The 21298-nt window shown below is 41.4% G+C and overlaps 1 protein-coding gene across 1 annotated transcript in view; it reads left to right on the top strand.

Annotated features, from left to right (window-relative positions):
- The first annotated feature begins 98 nt into the window (after positions 1 to 98).
- The window catches only part of CMIP (c-Maf inducing protein), a 169885-nt gene continuing 148685 nt past the window's right edge, over positions 99 to 21298 (top strand). Inside the window, exon 1 of the mRNA XM_019535935.1 lies at positions 99 to 357. Within this exon, the coding sequence (XP_019391480.1) occupies positions 133 to 357 (225 nt within the window). The 5' untranslated portion in view covers positions 99 to 132. The remainder of the gene's footprint in view (positions 358 to 21298) is intronic.

Raw genomic sequence — 21298 nt, forward strand, 5'->3', positions numbered from 1 at the left:
ACACACACACACACACACTCTGGGCACCGCGCCCCCGCGCGCAGCGCAGCCCCGCCCGCCACCACCACCTCCTCCTCCTCCTCCTTCTCCTCCCCCCGGCAGATCGAGGAGAGCAAGCCGCTGCTGGGAGAGATGTCGGCGGTGGACGGGCAGCGGCTGGGGGGCGCGGCGCCGTGCCGCCGGGCGCTGCTGCACTGCCACGGCATGCGCTACAAGCTGCTGCAGGAGGGCGACATCCAGGTGTGCGTCATCCGCCACCCGCGCACCTTCCTCAGCAAGATCCTCACCGCCAAGTTCCTCCGGCGCTGGGAGCCGCACCACCTGGCCCTGGCCGATGCCGGCCTCGCCTCGGCCACGGTAAGCGCCGCCAGGCGGGAGAGCAGGTGTGCGCACACGCGCCTCGTGCATATGTGCACGCGCCGGGGGCGCGCGCGGATGCACATGCATGCGCGTGCACTCGCCGATGCATGTGCGCACGTGTGCACACGGGGGTGTACGCGTGCTGACATGTGTACACGTGCGCATGCATGCGCCCGAACATGCATACGTAGGCATGCCTATGTGCACATAAACTCACGCGCACACAGGCATGCACACATCTGCATATACACGGACTTGTGCACGCACATGTACGCAGGCACGCACACATCTGCACATGTGTGCCTGCACACATAACACACGTGTTGCACACATGTGCACATCCATGTGTCTGCACACACCCAACACGCGTGTTGCACACATGTGCTCCTGCTCTCACTTTGATTAATTTACAAGGTGGAAATCTGTCCAGCCTTTCAGGTTTTGTGGCTATCTACCAGCCTTTATGGAAACCAGCGCTGCTATTTGTCCAGTTTTTTTTTGTTAGTCATGGGCCATTTTGGTGATTGTTGGAAAATATATTCAGAAACTTAGAAAAAGCCTCCAGATCTCTGGCACCAGGCTGGGCCATGCCTAGATTAGACTTTTTTTTTTTTAATGGTAGCCTGAATGCTTACATGTATGTAATATGTAGCTGGTCTTGTGTATTGATTTCAGAAGCTTTCTGAAAGGGTTGAAATCTCACTTGATTGAGAGAGATTCTACCTTAATCTCTATTTAAATCCCATCAGCGGTTGCCTACATTCATAATTTGCTCTATGATAATATGGGGGGGAGCCTTTACTGAAGCATTTGTTTTGTTGAATTAAAACAAGTGCGTACAATTATCAATAGGAAATAAATATGCTCCTGGTTTATTTTTTCCAATCTCTTTAATCATGGGGGGGAAACTGTATCCTTGGGGGCGGGGGCGGGGGCGGATGGGACACTGTGTGTGTGTGTGTGTGTGTGTCTCTGTGGATGGCTGGGCACACCTGAGGACCCTGTCCTGTGGGGTGGGGTGTGTGTGGACTAACCCTAATGTTAAAATCTTGGTCTGTGATTTTGTTTTCTAATGGTACAAAGTTTTTTTTTCTTTCCTCTTTGTTTTAAAACTCCTTTGTAACTTTACAGCATTTTAAAAACAAATCTGGTTTTTACTCTTACCATGATATTTTTATGTTTTCGGGAAAATGAGCGTCATGGCATTTGGAGAGAAAACAACTTGTTTCTGAAACTCAAATTTGCAAATGACAATTGACGTGTTGGCAAAGTTCACACTGGGGAGGACGCAGGTTGCTTATAATTTTGAAACCAGATTCTTTCAGCAGCGACTGTGAATATATTGCTTTGTTCTAGGCCTCGGTTTGGGTGCTGAGTGTGGTAGTTGCATACCTTGTTCAGACCTTGGCAGTGTGATCACAAATGTTGTCTCTCTCTTTGAGGGTGGTGCAGGACATTCGGTTGTAAGTAAGCAAATTCATGATGTGAAAAGGCACGTATATGATGTACACAATGCACATCAGTATTCATATATAGTAAAAATGTCATGTACAATATTGCGTGTATACGCAGGTCTTACTGTACACTTGAATCAGATGGCACTTGGTATAGCAGTATGGAGCAATGACATTGAGCAGTTTTACATATATTTACAACCTTATAGAACTTTATTGACTCTGGCATTTTACTGGTGTATGAATTACTTATTTTCTCAATGGGATATTGAGAGATTAGGGCAAGTTCATTGGCTTCACTTTGGTCTCCCCAAGAGAAATTCAGACCATGAGACTGGACTAGCTTTTATACAGTTTTCCATCAGTGGTACATTTAGATGGGCAAAATTAGGCTAGTGCTGAAGGTAGATTTCCCATAATTTGTTATGGAAGTAGAACAGATGTGTGTGTCAGTACAAACATCTCTTCTACACTGTATTTTGCCAGAAAAAGTATCCAAAGAAGATTCAGGTGCAGGAAATACAGACTTCAGCCAGAGTATCTGCCTAAGTGCTTGATGTGGTTCTTTTTCATGTCTAATGAACTGCCACCACCATGGTTGTCTTCTCTTCCACTGGGCTGTCTCCAAACAGCATTAGTAACTTCACATGGCACTCCTGTAAGAGGAGCAGGGGGTAGTGAAGAGGTAGGGGAAGAAAAAAGTGCAATAGTGGTGTTGGTAAGGGGAGGCTTGCTTATGTTTTTAATGTATGAAAAGAATACAGATACACCAGAGAGTCACTTCTGTTTGTACAATAAAGGTCAAATGCTGCTTTCTGGCAAGGTTTAGACCCTTTATCAGACAACAAGCTAGTAGTTTTTAAAATAATTTCTAGTTTGCTGTATGGTAGTGCTCTAATTATCGTGCAGTCTGCTCTCATTTCTGTCTCTGTGGGATGCATAAGTAACAGAAAGAGACTAAAGCCGTCGGTGCACCAGTGTCTCATGTTGCCGGTCTCATTGTTATCCATGTGAGCTCCATTTTGTTGGGCAGTAGGTTATTTTTTTTTCCTTTGCGCTTGGTCTTGCACCTGTAATAATCATTTATGAGTGCTAGATCATCAAGTGAACACATGTATTTAGAACTATGCCCTGCTTGCCTGATGTGTGCAGGTACTGTCTCTGATTTTAAAAAATGACTACACAGGGGAGCTAGCGGAGCAGAATATTGCCCAAATTCACTTGTTGCTTAAATATTTGCCTGTTGTTCTGCCAGGGTTTAGAGAGATTTTTATTTTTTATATTTGGTTTTTAAGGGGTCAGAAACATGCAAATCAAACTGGTTTCAAAAGTGTTTAGAAATGAAAAACAGACCGACTTGGGTGCTAAAAACTGGGTATCCCAATCCCTGCATAGATAGTGAAATAGAAGTCGCTCAAATCTTCGATTTCTGTGGAAGGTGAGTCAAGTGGACCCTCTGATAATGAGGCTGCTTTTAGAGGTGGAGCATTTCACATTCAAGGTGCTTTACAAACATTAACTAATGAATCCTTGTGTCACTCCTGTGCAAATCCTGTAGCATGACAAGTTTTACAGCATTCTCTATAACAGGGGTAAAACTGAACAGGGAAATAACTTCACTTCCTTTGCACTTGAAACAGCAAAAATTGGAGGGACTGCCATAATATTAATCACAGACTTGGTGGGCCTGCAGATAAATGTTATGGATATATTTGTTAATTCTAGACATTTGCTGTCATCTTTGTTGTCACCTGCAACATGGATGTGAATAAAAGGCCACTCCATTTGTTAACTGACCCAGAACAGGTGTTGGGATTATTTTGTTTTTGGATTATCCAGCTGTTGTTCTTATCTCTGCCCAATACTCTTCCATACATAAATGTAAGTAAGAACCCAGAGCTAATTGTTTTGTTAAGAAAGGTGACTGCTTCCACTGTTTAATTAGAAAACCATAATTTTTGCATCTGAGACACAGCTTGCTTTAACAACTTTTTAGCTTGTCATTATTAAAAATCACATCTGCTACAAAAACTGCACAGCACATTTTTTAACACTGGAAAGAGTGACAGTTTCAATCAAAATAACCCTGCATAAAGGAAAATAGGAATGGCTTTGTGTGTCATTTTATGCTGAATTGTTAACAGAGATACTCAGCTGAAGAAATGGAAATGTTTTCTTCTACTACATAGAACCGTCTCCTGTAGGTGTTCGGAGTTTGTCTTTTCTGTACTTTATTTCCATTGTTGTTTGCTTCATTTTTCTTGTTTTGTTTTAGATCATTTGCTTTAAACATAGCATAATTTCAGGAGTGCATGCACATCCTGTCTTGGCTGTCCTAGCTGCTGCCATGCAAGGTTGTTTTGGTATTAATGAATACAGATTTGTAGCCATTTTTTTCCCCCCAGTTCTTTCAATGCCAAGTGTCACAATAGGACATGATGGTATTTTCAAACTTCATTTGTCAGATAACAGCTTCCTTAGGGATGAATCTGATTCCCTCCCCATGGGGAGAATGATGTTTGTTTTATAAACATGGATCAGACTTTAAATGTGGGGGCATTTACTAATGGTCTTTTTTATTTTGAAATGGGGTCAGTCTGCGTAATTTACATGGTTTGTTTATTAGTGGCAATTTGTAAAAAATAAATAAATAAAGATGAGAGGTAATAAAATTGAAGAAAATATTCATGTTCTGATTTGTTAGGGGAAAGGACTTCATTATTTTTAGCACACATGTAAAAATGACACTTCCAGTACCTTTCCAGGGGCAGCCTTAACTGGACTTGTTTTTTTTATCTTTTCTCTTCTCCAGTTGTGTCCCTGTTTTTTATTCAGTTTCTGATTCTGATTTGAGTATGTTCTGACAGAGCTGGCACCTCGTGCAGAAGGTTTGAATTCATGTGAGCACAAGTGGAAAATATGAACAAAAGAAGAGGGTAAAATAAACAGATCATGGGTGATCCCAGTAGGAAGATAAGGCATAATTACCACCATGAAGTTACTTCCTATTATTCTTCAAGAAAGTGGCGTGGGGGGTGTGTGTGGATTTTTGCACACATTTAATTTTTAGTTTCACTTTTGCTGTCTGATTGGGGCTGGTTTTGTTCCATTATGACCGTTCATAACTAGGAATAACCCTGAAGGCAACCTGGAGCTCTTTGTATCGCTTTTACGTGCAAGAATTACCTATGGAGGCAGTACTTGGCTAGTGAAGCATCTATAAAGACAAGGATTGAAAACAAATCCTACATATACTTGAGGAACTGGTGAATTTCATCTATGTCTTTTGCCTAGGTGCATGATAAGGCACAACTAAGATTTAAAGGAAGTAGATATTGGTGAGTCTCCTTAAAATTTGGGCAGAGGAAGCAGAGATTGGGTTTCTTTTCAGTATTGGAAAATGCAACTATTGTGTTGCAAGATTTATTTAAATATTTTGTTCTGGGTTTTTTTTGTCTTAAGTTTTTAAGTAAGATTTTTTTTTTTATTTGCTTCAGATCGGGATCCTGTTAGGTTTTTTATTTTTTATTTTTTTTAAAAAGCCTGCTGTTTAAAATAAACTTTCCCTTGGAAAAACATATAGATCAAAGGGGAGCTATTATGCAAAACGTAAAGATTTCATAACACCCTTAAAAATAAAACAAAATAGAGGATTTTTGAAACTCAAACATTAGCAGTTCTCTGGTTTCTAACTAAAGTAATAGTAAAAAAAAAAAAATTCCTAACCAAGAATCTATTTTTGACATAAACAGTCTCTACATTCAACCAATGTTGACTCTTTTTCATCTACCAGTAGTAGTTGGTCACCTGATACCCACAAGACTCTCTGAACATGAAAAAACAACGCTGGATTTGGCCCTAGATTAGTCCAGGCATACAATATAGAGGGACTTACTACAAAGAAATCAAATAATTTCTTACTGCAACTTATTGCTCTTCTTTGGTTACACACCAATGTATAGGTTCCATGTGTATCTATGGTTGTATGTTTTACCTGTCATGTATCATGCAAAAGCCCTTTGTTATCCATCATGATAACTTTATCAAGCGCACTAACAATTACTTAACTATGGAATTTGTGTATAACCCTTGGTAACGTTTAAGTCTGCAAATTGTGCCCCAAATGTTACATTTTTGCTATCTTGTTCAAGTTGTAGCTCTGTACTTCAACTAGAATTAAAACAGGTATGTGCTAACCCCCTTCACCCCCCCAGCCCCTCTGCTTCTGGCTGTTCTGTAAATGACTTGATAAATAAGCCAGTTTTATTCCCTAAGAACTACTATACAGTCAGTGCGGCTAGGATCTGGAACCAACTTCCAAGGGAAGTAGTGCTGGCTCCTACCCTGGGGGGTCTTTAACAAGAGGCTTGATGCCTACCTGGCTGGAATCATCTGAGCCCAGTTTTTTCTCCTGCCCAGGCAGGGGGTTGGACTTGAAGATCTACAAGGTCCCTTCTGACCCTACTTCTATGATTACTGTTTAAGCCCATAACTGCATTTACAGAAATGTCAATTTTAGGGGGGGTTTTTGTTGTTGTTGTTTATTAATTGCTTCACTTTTATTATGCGTTATTTTGGTCAGAAGGCCTGATGTATCCAAGCAGTGTTGTAAATTCCTGTTCTTTTGGTAAAATGAAGACACCAGCAGGGTAAAAATCCATGTAATACATTTTTCTGTTTGTGTTGTGCGTGAGAGATGCTGTAAATTCCTTTTTGTTTGATCCGTCTTATTTGACATTGGAAGGAAGATGCAGTGTTGGTCACCACATGATGACAGGACCCGTGAGGAATCCTCAGGTTGCCTTGTATTCTGTAAAAACCTGATTCTAGGGCATGCTGGGAATTGAAGTAATTTGTCAGCATCTCTCAGGATCAAGCCCTTGAGGAATTAAGAGATCATCATCATCTTTCTTTAAGAACATTGTAGCTAGTGATGGAAAAAGCCTGTTAGATCATCTATTGCAAGCTATGGCCCCTTGGTAGAGTATATATTAAAAAGATATTATTGGGTAAAAGGCTAGCCTGGAAGAGTGAGGCATAGTGTTGGCATGATGATCTTCATGGGTTTACAGGCTGGAAGAGTGAGAAGACACACAGGCTGAGATCTTGGCCCTACTAATGTCTTTAGCAAAAGACAGCAAAAGCAAAAAATCAGTTGATTTTGCTGAGCCCAGACTTGCACTTACTTTTAGTGAAAGAAAAGGTACCCAATTGAATAAAACTAGGGGAGATTCTGGAAACCTAATATATAACAGTTAAGTTCATCTACATTTAAGCTGTTTGTTGTTATGGAATCTTCAGATATGAGGCGAGGGTGCTATGAGGCAGTCATAAGCATATCTCAGTTAGGACTGTAGAAAGATTCAAATCTTACTTGGGGTAATAAGTTAGAAAGATGTACCATAACTGTTTTAAGTAATTGGACCCCTTAAGGATAATTAGACCTCTGTAGAATAAACATAATGGTTGAGAAACCAGACTGTGGCTTGTTTGTTAATGTTGGAGCATTACCAGTTACGTCAGTTCTGTCCTGTGGATGTGCGTGATTATCTTTATAGCTCTGTAGTGTATAATTCTATATACATTTACACATTTGTATATCTCTAGATGAGTGGTATGTAAACACACACATATGTTATATGCCTAGAACATGTGTGCACACTCTCGCTCACAATACTCTTCAGGATTTGCCTCTTTGACACAAGACTTCTGAGTGTAGATACCAAGAAGGGAGGAACAGAATCCATTTTAAAAGACCAGTTTGTACCTGAACACTTCTTGACCAGTAAAACTTTAACTCTAGCCTGGAAAGAATGGCATGAAAACATGAATCCTAAAGCCTCAAAAACCTGATGTCAAATAAAAAAGGCTCCAGTTTTATTAGCTTCAGAAATCATGAGCATTTAGAATCAATCTTGAGGGTTTTTTGAGACCTGACTCATGACTCATACATAGTAGAGATTCTTGCTGCCACAGTGCCTTGACTATTTTGCTGCCTTGAGTATTTTGTGTTCAGCATGGGTATACAGCTTGCAGGGCACTTCCCAGGAATTGGGGAGCTGCAGTAAGTGATAATGGACCACACAGAGCCTGGCTCAGATTGAAGGCCAGGTTGCTCCATAACCTTCTCTTGGGTTGCAGACCTGGGAAGGAAGACCAAGAAACCCCTGCCCCAGGGTTAATCCAAATAATCTTCATCCTTTGGCTCCAGCAGTAAGTGGTGCTGCCAGGAAAAACTGCATCCCGAAAGAGACAGGGAGAAGATGGGGTCCTGCCCCCTCTCATGACCCTCTCTACCCAAATAGGTAGAGTAGAGCCAGCACCGAGGAGGTGCAGGTGCATTTTGGTGTAGTGGATTACACTTCATTACTCCAAGACCTTTGGGCCAAAGCTTAATAAGGGGAAGAGTCAAGTCCTGAGATTTTTTTTTTGTTAGTGCTCCACCCAAAAAACTAAGAATTTGGGGGCACAGAAAGCAAGATGGATGAGCAATATCCCCCAGGGAGTTTTGTGTTTTTACTGTATGATTGCGGACGAGGTGGGGAGGGGAGGTGGTGGGGAAAGCAGAGCAAAGACATGAAATTTTGCACCAGCATTTGATTCGGTGAAATGGGATATGGGCTCTTCTTGAATGACTCTGGGTCATCCTGTTCACTGAGAATGACTGGAAAGGTCCTTGCCAGCAGCTGCCTCCTTACCCTTCTTTTTTCAGCCCCTTTTTGTTTTGCGCTCTCTTTATTCTACCTTGAATTGAAGGCTTGCTGGATTCTCTCCTTGTGGACTTGCACTGGTCCCAAGTAAATACCTCATTTACTTTTCCTTATTAATGCTTTCTGCTTATCAATCAGCTTGGACAGTGAATCTAGCTGAGGAAGAAGGGTGTTTGTACCCAAAAGTTTGCAAAGAATTTTTCCAACTATTTTAGTTGGTTTAATAAAAGATATTGGTTTTACCCAAAGAATCCTGTCTGCCTCTAACCCAGTAAGATTTTTGTTTTGTACCATCCCCTAGAACTCTTATTTTGCCAGGTCTTTTTTAGTGTTATCAGTGATCTCAAGTGTTGCAGTGTTTTAAAGCCCTAGGTGCTGGAATCACAAGATTGCATGTAACTGTTTTTCCATTAAAATACATAGCAGGGAGTAGTTTCTAGTCCTCATGAGTATGGAGAAAAGCTGGAAAATATGGGAGGCTCAAACTGGCAGGCATGTGAAAAAAGAACTCAGTGTTAATTATTGTAGCTTGAAACTTGTGATGTTTAATCCAATCTTGTGACTTTTTTTGGGACCAGATGCAGGTTTCTTGAATATTTGGGGCTGACGGTATGGGATTCTGCTGCTTAGTTTTCTAGCAAATGAGGGAAGGTTGAAAGTCCTAAAAACAAGACAAAATTGTATTTCTTTTGCAATGTTAAAAGCAAAACTTGAGACAGTTTTACAAACCCTAATACACCCAGAAACAATGTTTACGAAGGTATCACAGATGACTCGGTAAACACTGCCTGAAGAAAAATTAGATTAATAAGCTCCACTGATGATTGTATTTTAGAATACAGGAATTCTTATTTTTCTCACACTTCAGTGGAATCAAAACTTGCAGAAAGACTACTTGAAGTAAGAATTATTCTTTGTTCTGTAGCTGTAGAAGTGAAGTCAGTTGTACGTGCCCATAAAGAATATGAGTGTGCTTGGTGTGAATTTGACCTATGCATTTTGTGCGGTAGGTTTTCCAAACTTCAGCAGACAGTCTCATTTGTAAAAACATTTTTAATTTGGATTTAGTTACTTTAATTGCACACACACACACCAGATAACTGAATGTGCAAATAGATTCTTGGTTCATTTTTAATTCTTGCCCAATTTTTTTGACCGGTGTGTTTTCAAAAAGTGTTTTTTAAATCAAATGGAACAGATTAATATCAACACCAAAGCAGGATGTTACTAGCACTATTCATATGGTAGTCTTTCCTTTCTTCCACCCTTCATTTTGTTTTAGAATGTAAGACTTTGGGGTCAGGAGGTGTGTGTGTATGTGGGGTACAGGGTGGATACAAATCAACAATTTTTTTTAAAATAAAAAATCAGAATATTTTAAGTATTTTTTTTATATAATCTTATTTAATTTTTTAAGATGCTTTTAAGAATAAAACTATATAAAGATGGTTTTAATTTAAGAAATGTTAAAGCTCAAAGATATCATGTAATGGGGATTATAACTTCTAATTATATACTATTTGAGACAATATATTCATGTAACCTTTTTAGAAAAGTTTTATAAATAGGTCACAACAGGCCATGGACTGTATTAGAGGCCCAATTTTATGGGGTTCCAGGAGGCTTCTCTATAGATTAGTGAGGAGTAAACTTAACCACTCTATCCAGTGGGACTCCGTTCTCAGTCCAGAAGATCCATTAAGCGCTGAGTACCGAGCTTGTCTTTCTTTTTCAGTCTGTGAATAAACAGGAAGAGGAAGGTGAAGACTGAGTTTGCTGCATAACCCACTATTTTAAGTTTCTTGTGGCTGTAGTAATCTATTTAATTTTTGTAAAAAAAACCAAAACAAACAAAAAAAAATCCCCTCCACCTTTTACATTTATAACTAAAATAGTTAAAAATTCAAAAATACATATGCTTGTTTTGTTAAAATAATTATATATGTTTGTTGAAGAAAAATATCCAAAATACATAAGCTTGTTGTTTTAGTTAAATAAAACCGTTTAAATGGCTGTTGTTTTTGGTGGTGATTGTTGTTGTCCACCTAATACAGCATGGCAGAAATATTCATGTAGTGGACAGTTCACCTCCCAATGACCTCACAAGTATCTGTTTCAATTAGGTTTGGTAAATAAAATAAATCATAATTCAGTTTTCTGATGTACCTGCAAAATTAATCTGAAAAAACATCAAAATAAATCACTGCTTTAAAATGCATAGTGTGTACCTTCTAAAAATGAAACCTACATCTATTTCTGAGTTGAGTAATATGTATTAAGGTTATATCAAACAACGAGAATGTACTTTTTGTAGAAAACACTGATTTAAGTCAAGGCTTCCTGACCAGTGATTTAAATCATGTTTTAAATCTATTTGCTTTTAAATCAAATCCACCCTGGTGTGGTACCTTGTGCAGTGATTCTCCTTGTACCACTGGGGCTTGTGTGTGCCATTGCGATACAGTTAGGCTATTTTGTCTCACCAGACCATCCTACATCTCTGCAAGCACCTGAATCGAGGCTAAATTTATAAATCACTTTGAACCGCCTCTGTATGAAACTGTCTATTTATACTAAGATGTGACAGCTTTTTAATGGGTTATTTCTGCAGTACGCTGAATGGAGTTGAGTGTTGTTTAATTAATACAAGATACATGTTTTCTGTAAAATGTAGGAATAACAGCTTCTCCTTGGCTTTCTGTAAACACACAAACATTATTTTGGTTGTTTCTTATAAAGGAAAGAGCCTGGTGAAAATGTTTTTTGGTAATGCATAATTATTCTACATTGTGCTTCAGATAGACACAGAAGGAAAAATCTTGCCTTCTAACATCATGGTTGTCTGAAGATCTGAGAGGGGCTTGTACATCTAGAAAGTATTGATAAGCCCTCTTTAATAGATCAGTTTTTAGGTGCCTAACTTGGGATTCCAGCAGCCTCATTTTCAGAAGAGCTGTATGCATGCATGGTTCCAGTTGGATGCATCTCAAGTTGGACACCAGCATCAGTAGACTGTTTTGATAATATTGGCAAAAGTGCCTTGGCAGAAGGTTCACAGTAAATCAGTGGGAGCTCTGGGGCAGAATCCAGGCTTCCTTGCTCACAGGGCTTTGCTCTGTCCACTAGTTGAGATGGCTGCTTCTGACTCTGACAGTTAATACTCCTCACGGCCGTTGTAAGTCTCATTTACATCCTGTGGGGTTGCTCGCTGTATCTGATAGCAGGTCTGGCCCAGCATTCTGCACTTCTTAGCAGTTTTTAATCTTTTCTCTTTTGTAGAAAACAATCACTGTCAGGGAGCCAGGTGCTAATCGGTTTAAGGCTTTTCCTTTCTGTTGTGTGCATTTTATAGTTTCTCTTTATAGACCATTCTGACAATGTACCGATTTGCTCTTGCTTTGGAGCTTGTCAGGATCAATTCCAAACCCAGATAATAGGGCTGTGTCCAGATGTGCAGGAGCTTGCATTTGCAGTGGCGCAAATATTAGCGGCACAAATTTTTGCTGCTGCTTTGTGCCTTTAGCACACTGCACATGTGCTTTGCTGAGAATGCATTGTCTTGCTTTGGCCCTTGCCCAGCTCCTCCTGGCTCCTGGTGTGCTGGAGCAGCAGGGGCACAAATGGAGCAGTAGAGATGCTCTGGCCAGCAGCCAGAGCATCTCACTGTAGGAACAAGCTCCCATTTGTTCCGGCACATGCTACTTTTTGGATGTTCCACACTGCTATTTTTCCCAGTGCTTTTTTTTTTTTTGGTTTTTTTGCTACCAGGAAAACCCAGTAGAAAATGTTGCCCCCGCACTGCAAATTTGCAACATGGGGCACATTTTAATGTTCCATGCATACGGTTTGTGGCACCGCATGCCTGGATGTGGGAACGTGGCCTAAGTTGGTGACACTTCGACTACACTGGACCTTTTCTAAGGCTCATTTTTCAAGAGAGATCTTGCTTTGTTACAGACACGGTGTCCTATGGCCCATCTTTGCAAAAGGATCAGAATTTTCTCCCTACATTTAATATACAAACACTAGAATAGAAGCTCCTTGGGAAGAATATCATGGAAGCTGCAGAGCATTGCATTTTCTCCTTGCTGCGGCATGAGCTTATAAGAAGGCAGGAAACCCAACAACATAAGCTTGTGTGAACTCTGACATCTGAGAGCCGTGTCCTCAGCGGGTGGAAGCTGATGTGGGTTCATAGGCTTCCCTGTAGCTATGTGGTGTTCCCAGCTGAGGGTAAACACCTTGGGGTGGGGTTGTTCTTGGCAGCGTGGAGACATTGTTATACACAGAGGTTTCTTTGCACTGGCTCATGGAGTACTAGGGTAGGGAAGTTGGTGCTTCTGGCTCAGACTATTTGCATAGACATCTTGGCTCTGAGAGAGAAAAGAGAGGGAGAAAAGGATAACTGAATACAGAAAGGCCCAGTGAGCCCTAAGGGCTGCAGCTATTATCTTAATTTTAGTTTGGGAGCAGGAGGTGAAAACTTCTATACCCTGGTTGACAACAATTTTAGTGGGGAAGCGAGGATTGTTACCAGCTGCAGTCTGCGCCTACCTAAGTTTAGTGACCTTAGTCTGTTACTCTGTAGTCAAATATCTAGAAGTTGCCTGGGCACTGCAAGGTGACTATGGGCAGTGAGATAACAGGCTTCCCAGAGAGGACTCCAGATGTTATGTACAGTAATCTCTGGTTAATTTGCCTGTGGGATAATTTGCCTCTGTGTTTTAATTTGCCCCAGTTTCTGTTCTCTGCCAGCACCTCCCACAACTCTCTGGCTTCATAACTGTACTGGATAATTCACCATTATTTGAATTTCCTTTTTAGAGTGACAAATAAACTAGAGTTTACTGCACTTCCCTTTGTTTTCATGCATCTCGGTAGAAACCTGCAGGGCCACTGATGAAGCTGTTGGCTGAGGCAGAGGGGCCAGTGATGTGATTGCCTGCTTAAAGAAGGGAAAGCTTCCATCCTGTTTTCCTGCTGGGTGGGGGCATTTCTTCATTTAGAGAAGCAGATGCCGTTTGCACATTAAAAAAGGCTGAGTAGTGTTAGTTTGACGTGTGTTATGAAATGGAAGCAGTGAATTTTTTTTCCAGTTTGTGTGGAAAATGAGGTATTGTGATGAAAGGTGCAAATAATTAATCATTTTATTGTTTCTGTTTTCCTCTGACTGTCCATGGCTCTGTCTCTCTTTTCAAGTTCTCTAATTTATCTTTCGCTACAACTGTGATGATTTGGGAGGGAAGTTTGGAGTTGAAATAAAGAGTTGCTTGGTTCCCAGAAATACAATACAGACTCTTCCTTTTCTCCCAGAAGAGCAAATGGTTTGTGTGGAGTCCTGGCACTGAAAGATCGTGTGTCTGGTTTGTAACCAAATAACGTGAACATTTAGAAAAATGTCAAACATCTGCTGGAAAAGAATGCTGCTGCTGAAGGTGAAAATACAGATGCAGCCAAACAGTCTATAGTTTGACTGAAAACACATTTTGTAGGGTCAGAAACTGCCTCTTGGATGATTGTTTTATGCTTCACCAAAAGTATGAATTAAAAATCAGACACTGAAATGAAATCCATTGTACTTACCTCCAACTCTGTATGTACTAGATGCTGACTTAATCCCTGAAGGTAAGGGGAGTGGTAGTGCTCAAGACTTTTTGGTTTTGGAGCCCAGCATTTATTTGCTAACTTGAATGGTGAGAGCACCTTCTTGTTCTGACTTTTATCCACTGGAATATTGTTGGCATCTAAATGCTAACTACAGCTGTTTTTTGATGCTCTTTTCCTCTGTCATAGCTCAAAATGGCTTGCAACAGATTAGACAGAACCCCTTTCTCATGTCCTCACTAGTGCAGGATGTAAGGCTGGATCCTTTTCAGGTTAATGTATTTAAGTTGCATGAAGCCAAGCAGTGTGAATGGGGTATGATAGTTAAACTGTTCTGTAGTAGAGACGCAGATGCAAGGGAAAAAAATGAGCTCACTTGGCCAAATACAGCTTTACAAGACATGTCCTCTCTTGGTGTAAACCAGTGTTGCTCCTCCATCACCTTGAATTAAGCTCATTTACCCCAATCATGTAAATGGGCTGTGAATTAACCATTGGGTTAATATTTTCTTTAAATGGAAATAAATGTTGTTTGAATTGGTTTGCAGCATTCTTATGATTCAAGAGCCTTCCTCCTGGTCTTCAGACAAAGCTTTTAAAAAACTTAATCTACAGCATGGTGTAATTTATGGTTTTCTGGAGTGAGGCAGTTTATGTGGGGCCTGTGTCTTGGCTCTTAGCATATGTATTTCTGGTTATGAATATATGTTCTTGATTTATTTATTTGCCCATATTTCTGACTGGCTGCAGAATTCTCATTGTTAGGGGTGTTTTTTTCCCTCACTGTTTGGAGGCAAGATAGAGATGCAGTATTTTGCTTTATTAATTTTTTTTTTTTTTTTGGTAGGGGATTGGTTTTGGTTTGGTTTCTTTTTGGAGGATGCTTCTTTCTTTGCCTGTCAACTTTTATCTGCACAGAAGTGGGGGAAATAAACTGCTCTGTGTCATGTTCTGATTGTACAGTTCATACCTGTAGGTCTTGTGAGGTGCTGTCTTGAGACTCTTCTTAGTGATCTGCAACTCTCGTAGTGCTCAGATTTCATATGACCAGATTCTTTCTGCATTTGTAAGATAAACCTGTACAAACAGCGCTGTCTGTTACCAAACACCGTAAAGTTTTCCCATTTTGTGTCTTGTTTTTACAGCACATGCTTGTGAAAAGACCTTGCCATATTTGCACTGCAGCTAATGCTAGCGTCAGTGTATTCAGGGTTAGCTATGGTGTGTTCCAGGACCCAGTGACCTGAGTTTCTTTTCAGGGTGTGCCATTACTCTTTGTTTATGGTAAGACTGACTTCAAAAAGGATTTGTGTGTGTAAAAGTGAAAGCACGGTTTTAATCATGTAGTCAGGAGCTTGTGAATTAAGCCAGGCGGTAACCTAGTGATCTGTATGAGGCATAGGTTGGATATGTGCCCAGTGTGCAGTTTAACACGCAAACACTATAAAGATGTGGGGTGACAACCTTTATTTGGCCACATGGGGATGATCTCCATGAACCCATGTGAAATGGGAGCAGGAGTCTCCAAACAACCCCTTTGGACAGCGTTGCATATGAGCCACGGTACACAGGGATGAGGCCCCTGTGCTATTTGTGAATAGATAGTTGATTATTCAGTTTTTAATTGGCATAATGTTTCATTTTGTGTTCTTCCCTAGAATGGCACAAGCAAGGTGATGCTTCTGTGGCTTGGTGCTGTAATTTGTGTGACTTTGGGCTGTCCTGTTTTGTGCTTAGATGTGCTTTTGCCCTTCTTTGGACAAATGTCTTCCATAACTGTCATGACAGCAAGCAGAGGCTTTGCAGGCAGTTCATTAGAACCATATCATTTAATCTAAGCCTGCCAGAAGAACAGCATCCTTTTCCTCCATAAATAGCTACTGAATTTGGGGAGGCTACCCCCTGATTTTCTGGTCTGAGCAGACACCATTTTTGCAGCAGAGTGCAGGGTGTGGGGCATGCCTGTAATTGGCTGAGGGGCCCTGGAACTCCCTCCTGTCCCCTGGAAATAGACAGATGGCCACCCATCAATCTCTGAGGAGGGGTGGGACTTCTGGCGCATCTTGGCCAGAGGTGTAGGGGGCCTGCCATGCTCTGCCACACAAACCTGTTCCCTCCTACCTCACCTCTGCCCTGTGCTTCAGGATGCCAGGGCTTTCTACCCTTTTCTGTTTTTGCAGCATTCTTCCCTGTCTCCTCCCCCCGCCCCCTGGCAATTTTGTGCCTTTTCACAAGGACTGACCAAATTTGTGGTTTTCTCAAATCGTGAGTTTGGTAGGTCCTTATCCATAAGCACATAGTCCTGTGCTAAAGGGGAATCTTGGTTAGCTGTCAGCAGTATGCAGTCTGTGATGCATACCAGGGGAGGTAGGGGCCTAGGTATGTATGTATACAGCTAATATGGCTGCTGTCACTATACAAACAGAAGGCTTGAAACCTTCTCCCTGTATAATGAATGCCTAAATAACTGAAGCCAAAAACCAGTCCCCTCTTCTCCTTAACACTGCTCTAAATTTTCAGCAAGCCACCAGTAGCACAAATTATATTTAGTGTTGGTTTTCTGAACTTCCCACATCCTATTAGTGAAGTAAAATTATTTCTAAATGAAAATTTTATTCTAATAAAAAATACTTCTCTTCTGCACTTAAACAGCTTTTTAGTATAAGGGCTGGGGGCCAAGCAGAGCCCTGCTGCTTCAGTCTGCTCTGGCTGTATACAATAGGTTACTAAAAGCCATAGAGTGGATATAGGTCAGCACCCTGATGGTCTGTCACAAGCCAAAAATGCATGATGCCCTGTGGGCTCACTCATTTCCACACGATCCTGGTGGAAAGGGAAGTGTGATTTACAAGGCAGAGGGTGCTTGGCCAGGGGGTGCCCAGCTTTTAGAGAGCAGCCTCAGACCTCTTGTACATGAGAGACAAAGGGAAAGCTAGAGATGTTTGTATTCTCCTGAGGAAACCGCTTCCTTTTTATTTTTTGTTCTGGTTATGTTACTACGCTGATATCCCAGCAAGTCACTGCAGAAGGAGTGGGCCCTATGCTGTCTTGAGGAATTTACTCTTGCATGGCAGCACAAAGTGATGGTGTAGTTTAGGGATAACTTAGTTGCCCTTCCTAATTTGTAGCCTGTGTGTGTGCATATGTGCAGGTGTTACAAGATATAGTAAGGAAGAAGAAAGTAATTGTTTAGGGAAAAACTTTGTGATCCCTTCGCATTTTTAATTTGCCTCAATTTAAGTCACCCGCTAGGGAGGGAAGTAGTAGCCTGCTTTGTGCCAAGTGTGGGAGAGAGTCTTTCTTTCTCTTGAAGTCTGGGGCCGGACTTCTCGGGGAGCAAGATAACCCTGCTTAAAGTTCATGGCAACAATTTCAGCATTTCTTTCCAATGCAACTAACTTGGTCCAGGAGAGAGAGATCCATTTAGAACAGTTCTGACCTATCTGCCTACAAGTGAGAACATGAGTCATTCTTTGGGACGTGGCAATGGGAAGAGGGACTGTTGTGGTTGCTGGTAATTCCCTAAAAGTCTCCTCGGTGCAGTAATTGAAAGGGTTCATGAACTTCTTGATATCACACTGTATGTTTTCATCTCCAGAAAGTTGGATGTCCCTATTTGTAGGGAAGGAGAGACACCTTTTATGCTGATAAGTTGGTATTTACTCTTCTCCACAAGTTATGGGATTGCCCAGTGCCTGCTCTATATTAACCTATTGGCTTGTAGCAGACCTCCCTTTTACCCTCATGCCAGCTCTATCTATAGAAGCAGCTGCATACAGACATGCATTTGGAGTATGCAGATGTGAGCTGTGCAGACAATGGGGGAGCCTGTTTATTGCCTATTTCTGTACTAAAGTGCAGCAGGAGGATGGAGGCTTCCTGTTTATGACCGATTGCCATCTGCGTGGATTACATTGCTCTCAGAATAAGTGGTATATCTTTGCATCCATGAGACAGTGCAAGGCATAGGGAACTCTGCATGCAGCTGAAAATATAGCATGATGCTTCTCCATCTCTGTTTCAGGGGGCTAGTATATGTCTGGATAGACATGAGTCTGCAGATCACTGTGTATCCTGAATTTATAAATAGGACGTTTTGGTGCATCCTGTATAGAGCAGAGCTAACGCTGCAGCCCACCACATGCTGATGTCAGTTGGATATGAGGATTCCCTACCCATCTGGAAATCGGGACCAGGTTGTCCCAAAATAGGCCTAGGACCAATGGCTGCTCGTGATTTATGCTTTTCTAAATGTCCAGTGTTCTGACAATGTCACCTCTTGCAGATCTGGAGGGAACATGAGTGAGAAATGAGTCCCTTGGCATTTGCCGTGATTTATCAGTTGGCTTTTTAGGAGAGCTCCTCTGTCCCGAACCTCACAACTGGAACTTTTTAACTCTATGGCAGTTTTAGTACACCAGAAACATTGCTCAGGAAAGTGTAATTTAACAGTGGGTTATTTAAAAAGATGTCCGTGTGTTATTGTGGATGTTGTTGTTTGCCTAGAAAGGAACTTCCTACATGGACTACATCTCAGTTAAACATCCGTATAGAAAACGGGTCAAAAGCTGACTTTGTTACATGGTCCGTGCTCCATTCCATGACCAAACTGACCTTATCAGGACAAAGGGGATCCCTCCTTCTGTAAAAGCATACATTATAACTAAGCTACTTGATCCCACAAGTAATCCCCCTTGGTTTCAATTGCGCAGTGTCTCGGTGTGAAAATTGTATCCGTTCAAAAGAAATTGCTCCACCTGGGGGTAAGCCAGTATCCACATCTCTTATTCTGGGGCAAGCTGGGTAACTATGTTTTTAAGTACCCCTTTTGATCTACTAGCAACTGAATTTCCTTTTGTCTGTGCCTTTTGGGAACATTTCGCTCAGCCTGGCAGTGTCTCAGCGCTCCAAATCCGGTGGAAAAAAATGCATGAAGCAAATTAAACTAAATGACTTGTAAGTAAAAGATCGGGTCAAAACACTGTCAAGATGAACATCATTGAGTTGATGGGTGCAGCGCATGTGTGATTTGGAGATCCTGAAAATGATCTCACTAGGGGAAAAAACCCCAAACCTGACTATGGCAGGGGGCGTTGCTCTTGAGACTTGTGATTTAAAAAATAAAATCTGGTCTCTATCCATGTGTTTTATTATTGCCATTGTGAACAGAAGGAGGATTAGAGGAAGACTGTAGTATGGTGCTAATTGCAGCAAAGTTTGGGTTAAGGCAAAGACTAAAAATGAAGTTGAGGGGAGAGGAAATGAGAGTCAGCAGCTGAGAGCTGTTCTTCTGGCATCATTTGTGGCTTGGCCCAGTTGGCTCCTATGAGCCATTCCATTGGTTTTACTCATGGCATCTTTCTTTGTCGGGATTCATTCTGTATCCTCAGCAATTTGATGTCTGGGCCTCACTGGTAGAACAATTCTACTTAAAATTAGTATATGTTGCAGCTGGCAGCCATTGAGTTGGGAAGATGGAATGATGCATACAAGTGCAGTTTGGATTTTCCTTTAATGTAAATCAGCAATGGAAATGCTTTGTTTTATCCAGTGTGGATTTGCTTTAATATGTGTATTTTTAAACCAATGTACTTATCTAAAAAAAAAACAACCCCAAACACTCAGTCCCCGTCTCCCCGCCCCCCACCCCACTGGCGTTGTGTTTTACTTTAAGGTCTGTCTTGATCCAAAATCCTATCGATTGTTGTTTTGTTTTTTTTGCCTCAGTCTGGCTTGCTGCTTTCAAATGATGGGGTATAGCCTTGATTTCTGGAGTAGTAATTACCTGGGCTTTGCCTTCAATTGGTGGTGTGTGTTTGTTTTTTAAATTGAGATATCAATTTAAAAAACAAACACACATCACCAATTGAAGGCAAAGAAATAATGAATGAAGGCAGGGAGGGATGGAAACTGATCTTAGTTCTGCTAGTGTTAATCAAAGATGCCACCACTAAAGCTAAGATAAGAACAACCAGAATGAGCCCCTGAGAGTGGAAGAATTTGGGATTTTAAAAAGAGGCACTTGCTTGAGAAAGGGCTGAAAGTAGTATTTTTCATCTAACTACTGTTTGGAAAGTCAATGCTACAAGTTTGTTCAAAAAAAATAATCCATTTGGATTTATTTTGAAAGGGAGGACTTTTTAGAGCCTGTTGTAAGCCAGAGTCACAAGTATACTTTCAGACCCTTGTGGTTTTGGGACCTCATCTGTGTGTGGATTGTCTTTCACAGGGGAGAGGCTCCGATTCCTGTTTGGACCACCTAGCACTTTCTCCCTTCCCTTCCCTGAGTTGAAAGCCCCCGCCATTTGAGTCTGATGTAAATATCTATTATTTCCATAGACAGTGTGCTGTTTCACAGAAGATGTGTTCTGGGCAATACATTGAAGAGATCCGTAGGTATAAGAGGAAGCGAAAGCAGCCTCTGAAACAATGGGGAGGTTTAAAAAAACTGCTCTGCTTCTGCCAAGCTGGGTTTTTTTTGGGGGGGTTGTCATAGAAATGTGCCAGTCTGTGTCTCCTTACAGATGAGCTCACTAAATGAATGGCTGTGCAGGATGAGTCTGGTTTCAATGAAGATGTTTGTACTTGAGGAGCGCAGATGGTCTAAAATGACAGCCCAGAATCTAAACACCCCTAACTTCGTGGGAGAGGAGAAGAGGCAAGAGGTGAAATCTGAGTTTCATGACTTGTACAGCTCTGTCCTGCTTAGTTGCCCAAAACAAGAGTGAGGAAAGTGGCCCTTGTTCTCAGTAGGGGAAGGAAGGGAGATGCAAAATGGGGTGGGAAGATTTTCTTAAGTGGATTGCTTTGCAGCATGGGGTTTATGGAATTTCAGTAACAGGTCATGCCAAGAGTGACATGGCCTGTCGGTTCCTTCCTGTAACTAGCAGTCTGAGGGATGTCTCAAACCTTTGTCCTTCCTGATCTGTGTCTGTCTGAAACAAACCTCAGTAGCACATCTCATTTGCAAGTGTTCTCTCTTGAGGTCAGATCTTCAGATTGTAGGATAAAGCTTGGAAAGAAATGAACTCTTTTTAGCTGCAGAGGTCCTGTGGTAACTTCAGGACCTTGATCTTAACTTGCCCTCTACGCTGCTGGAACTGGGGCGTAGATACCATCTAAGTCTGGGGTATGCTTACTAGGAGGCGGTACACCTGTGAGTGGCCTGAA

The sequence above is a fragment of the Crocodylus porosus genome, unplaced genomic scaffold (genome assembly GCF_001723895.1).
Source record: "Crocodylus porosus isolate Cpor-Errol unplaced genomic scaffold, CroPor_comp1, whole genome shotgun sequence".
NCBI classification, from domain to species: domain Eukaryota; kingdom Metazoa; phylum Chordata; order Crocodylia; family Crocodylidae; genus Crocodylus; species Crocodylus porosus.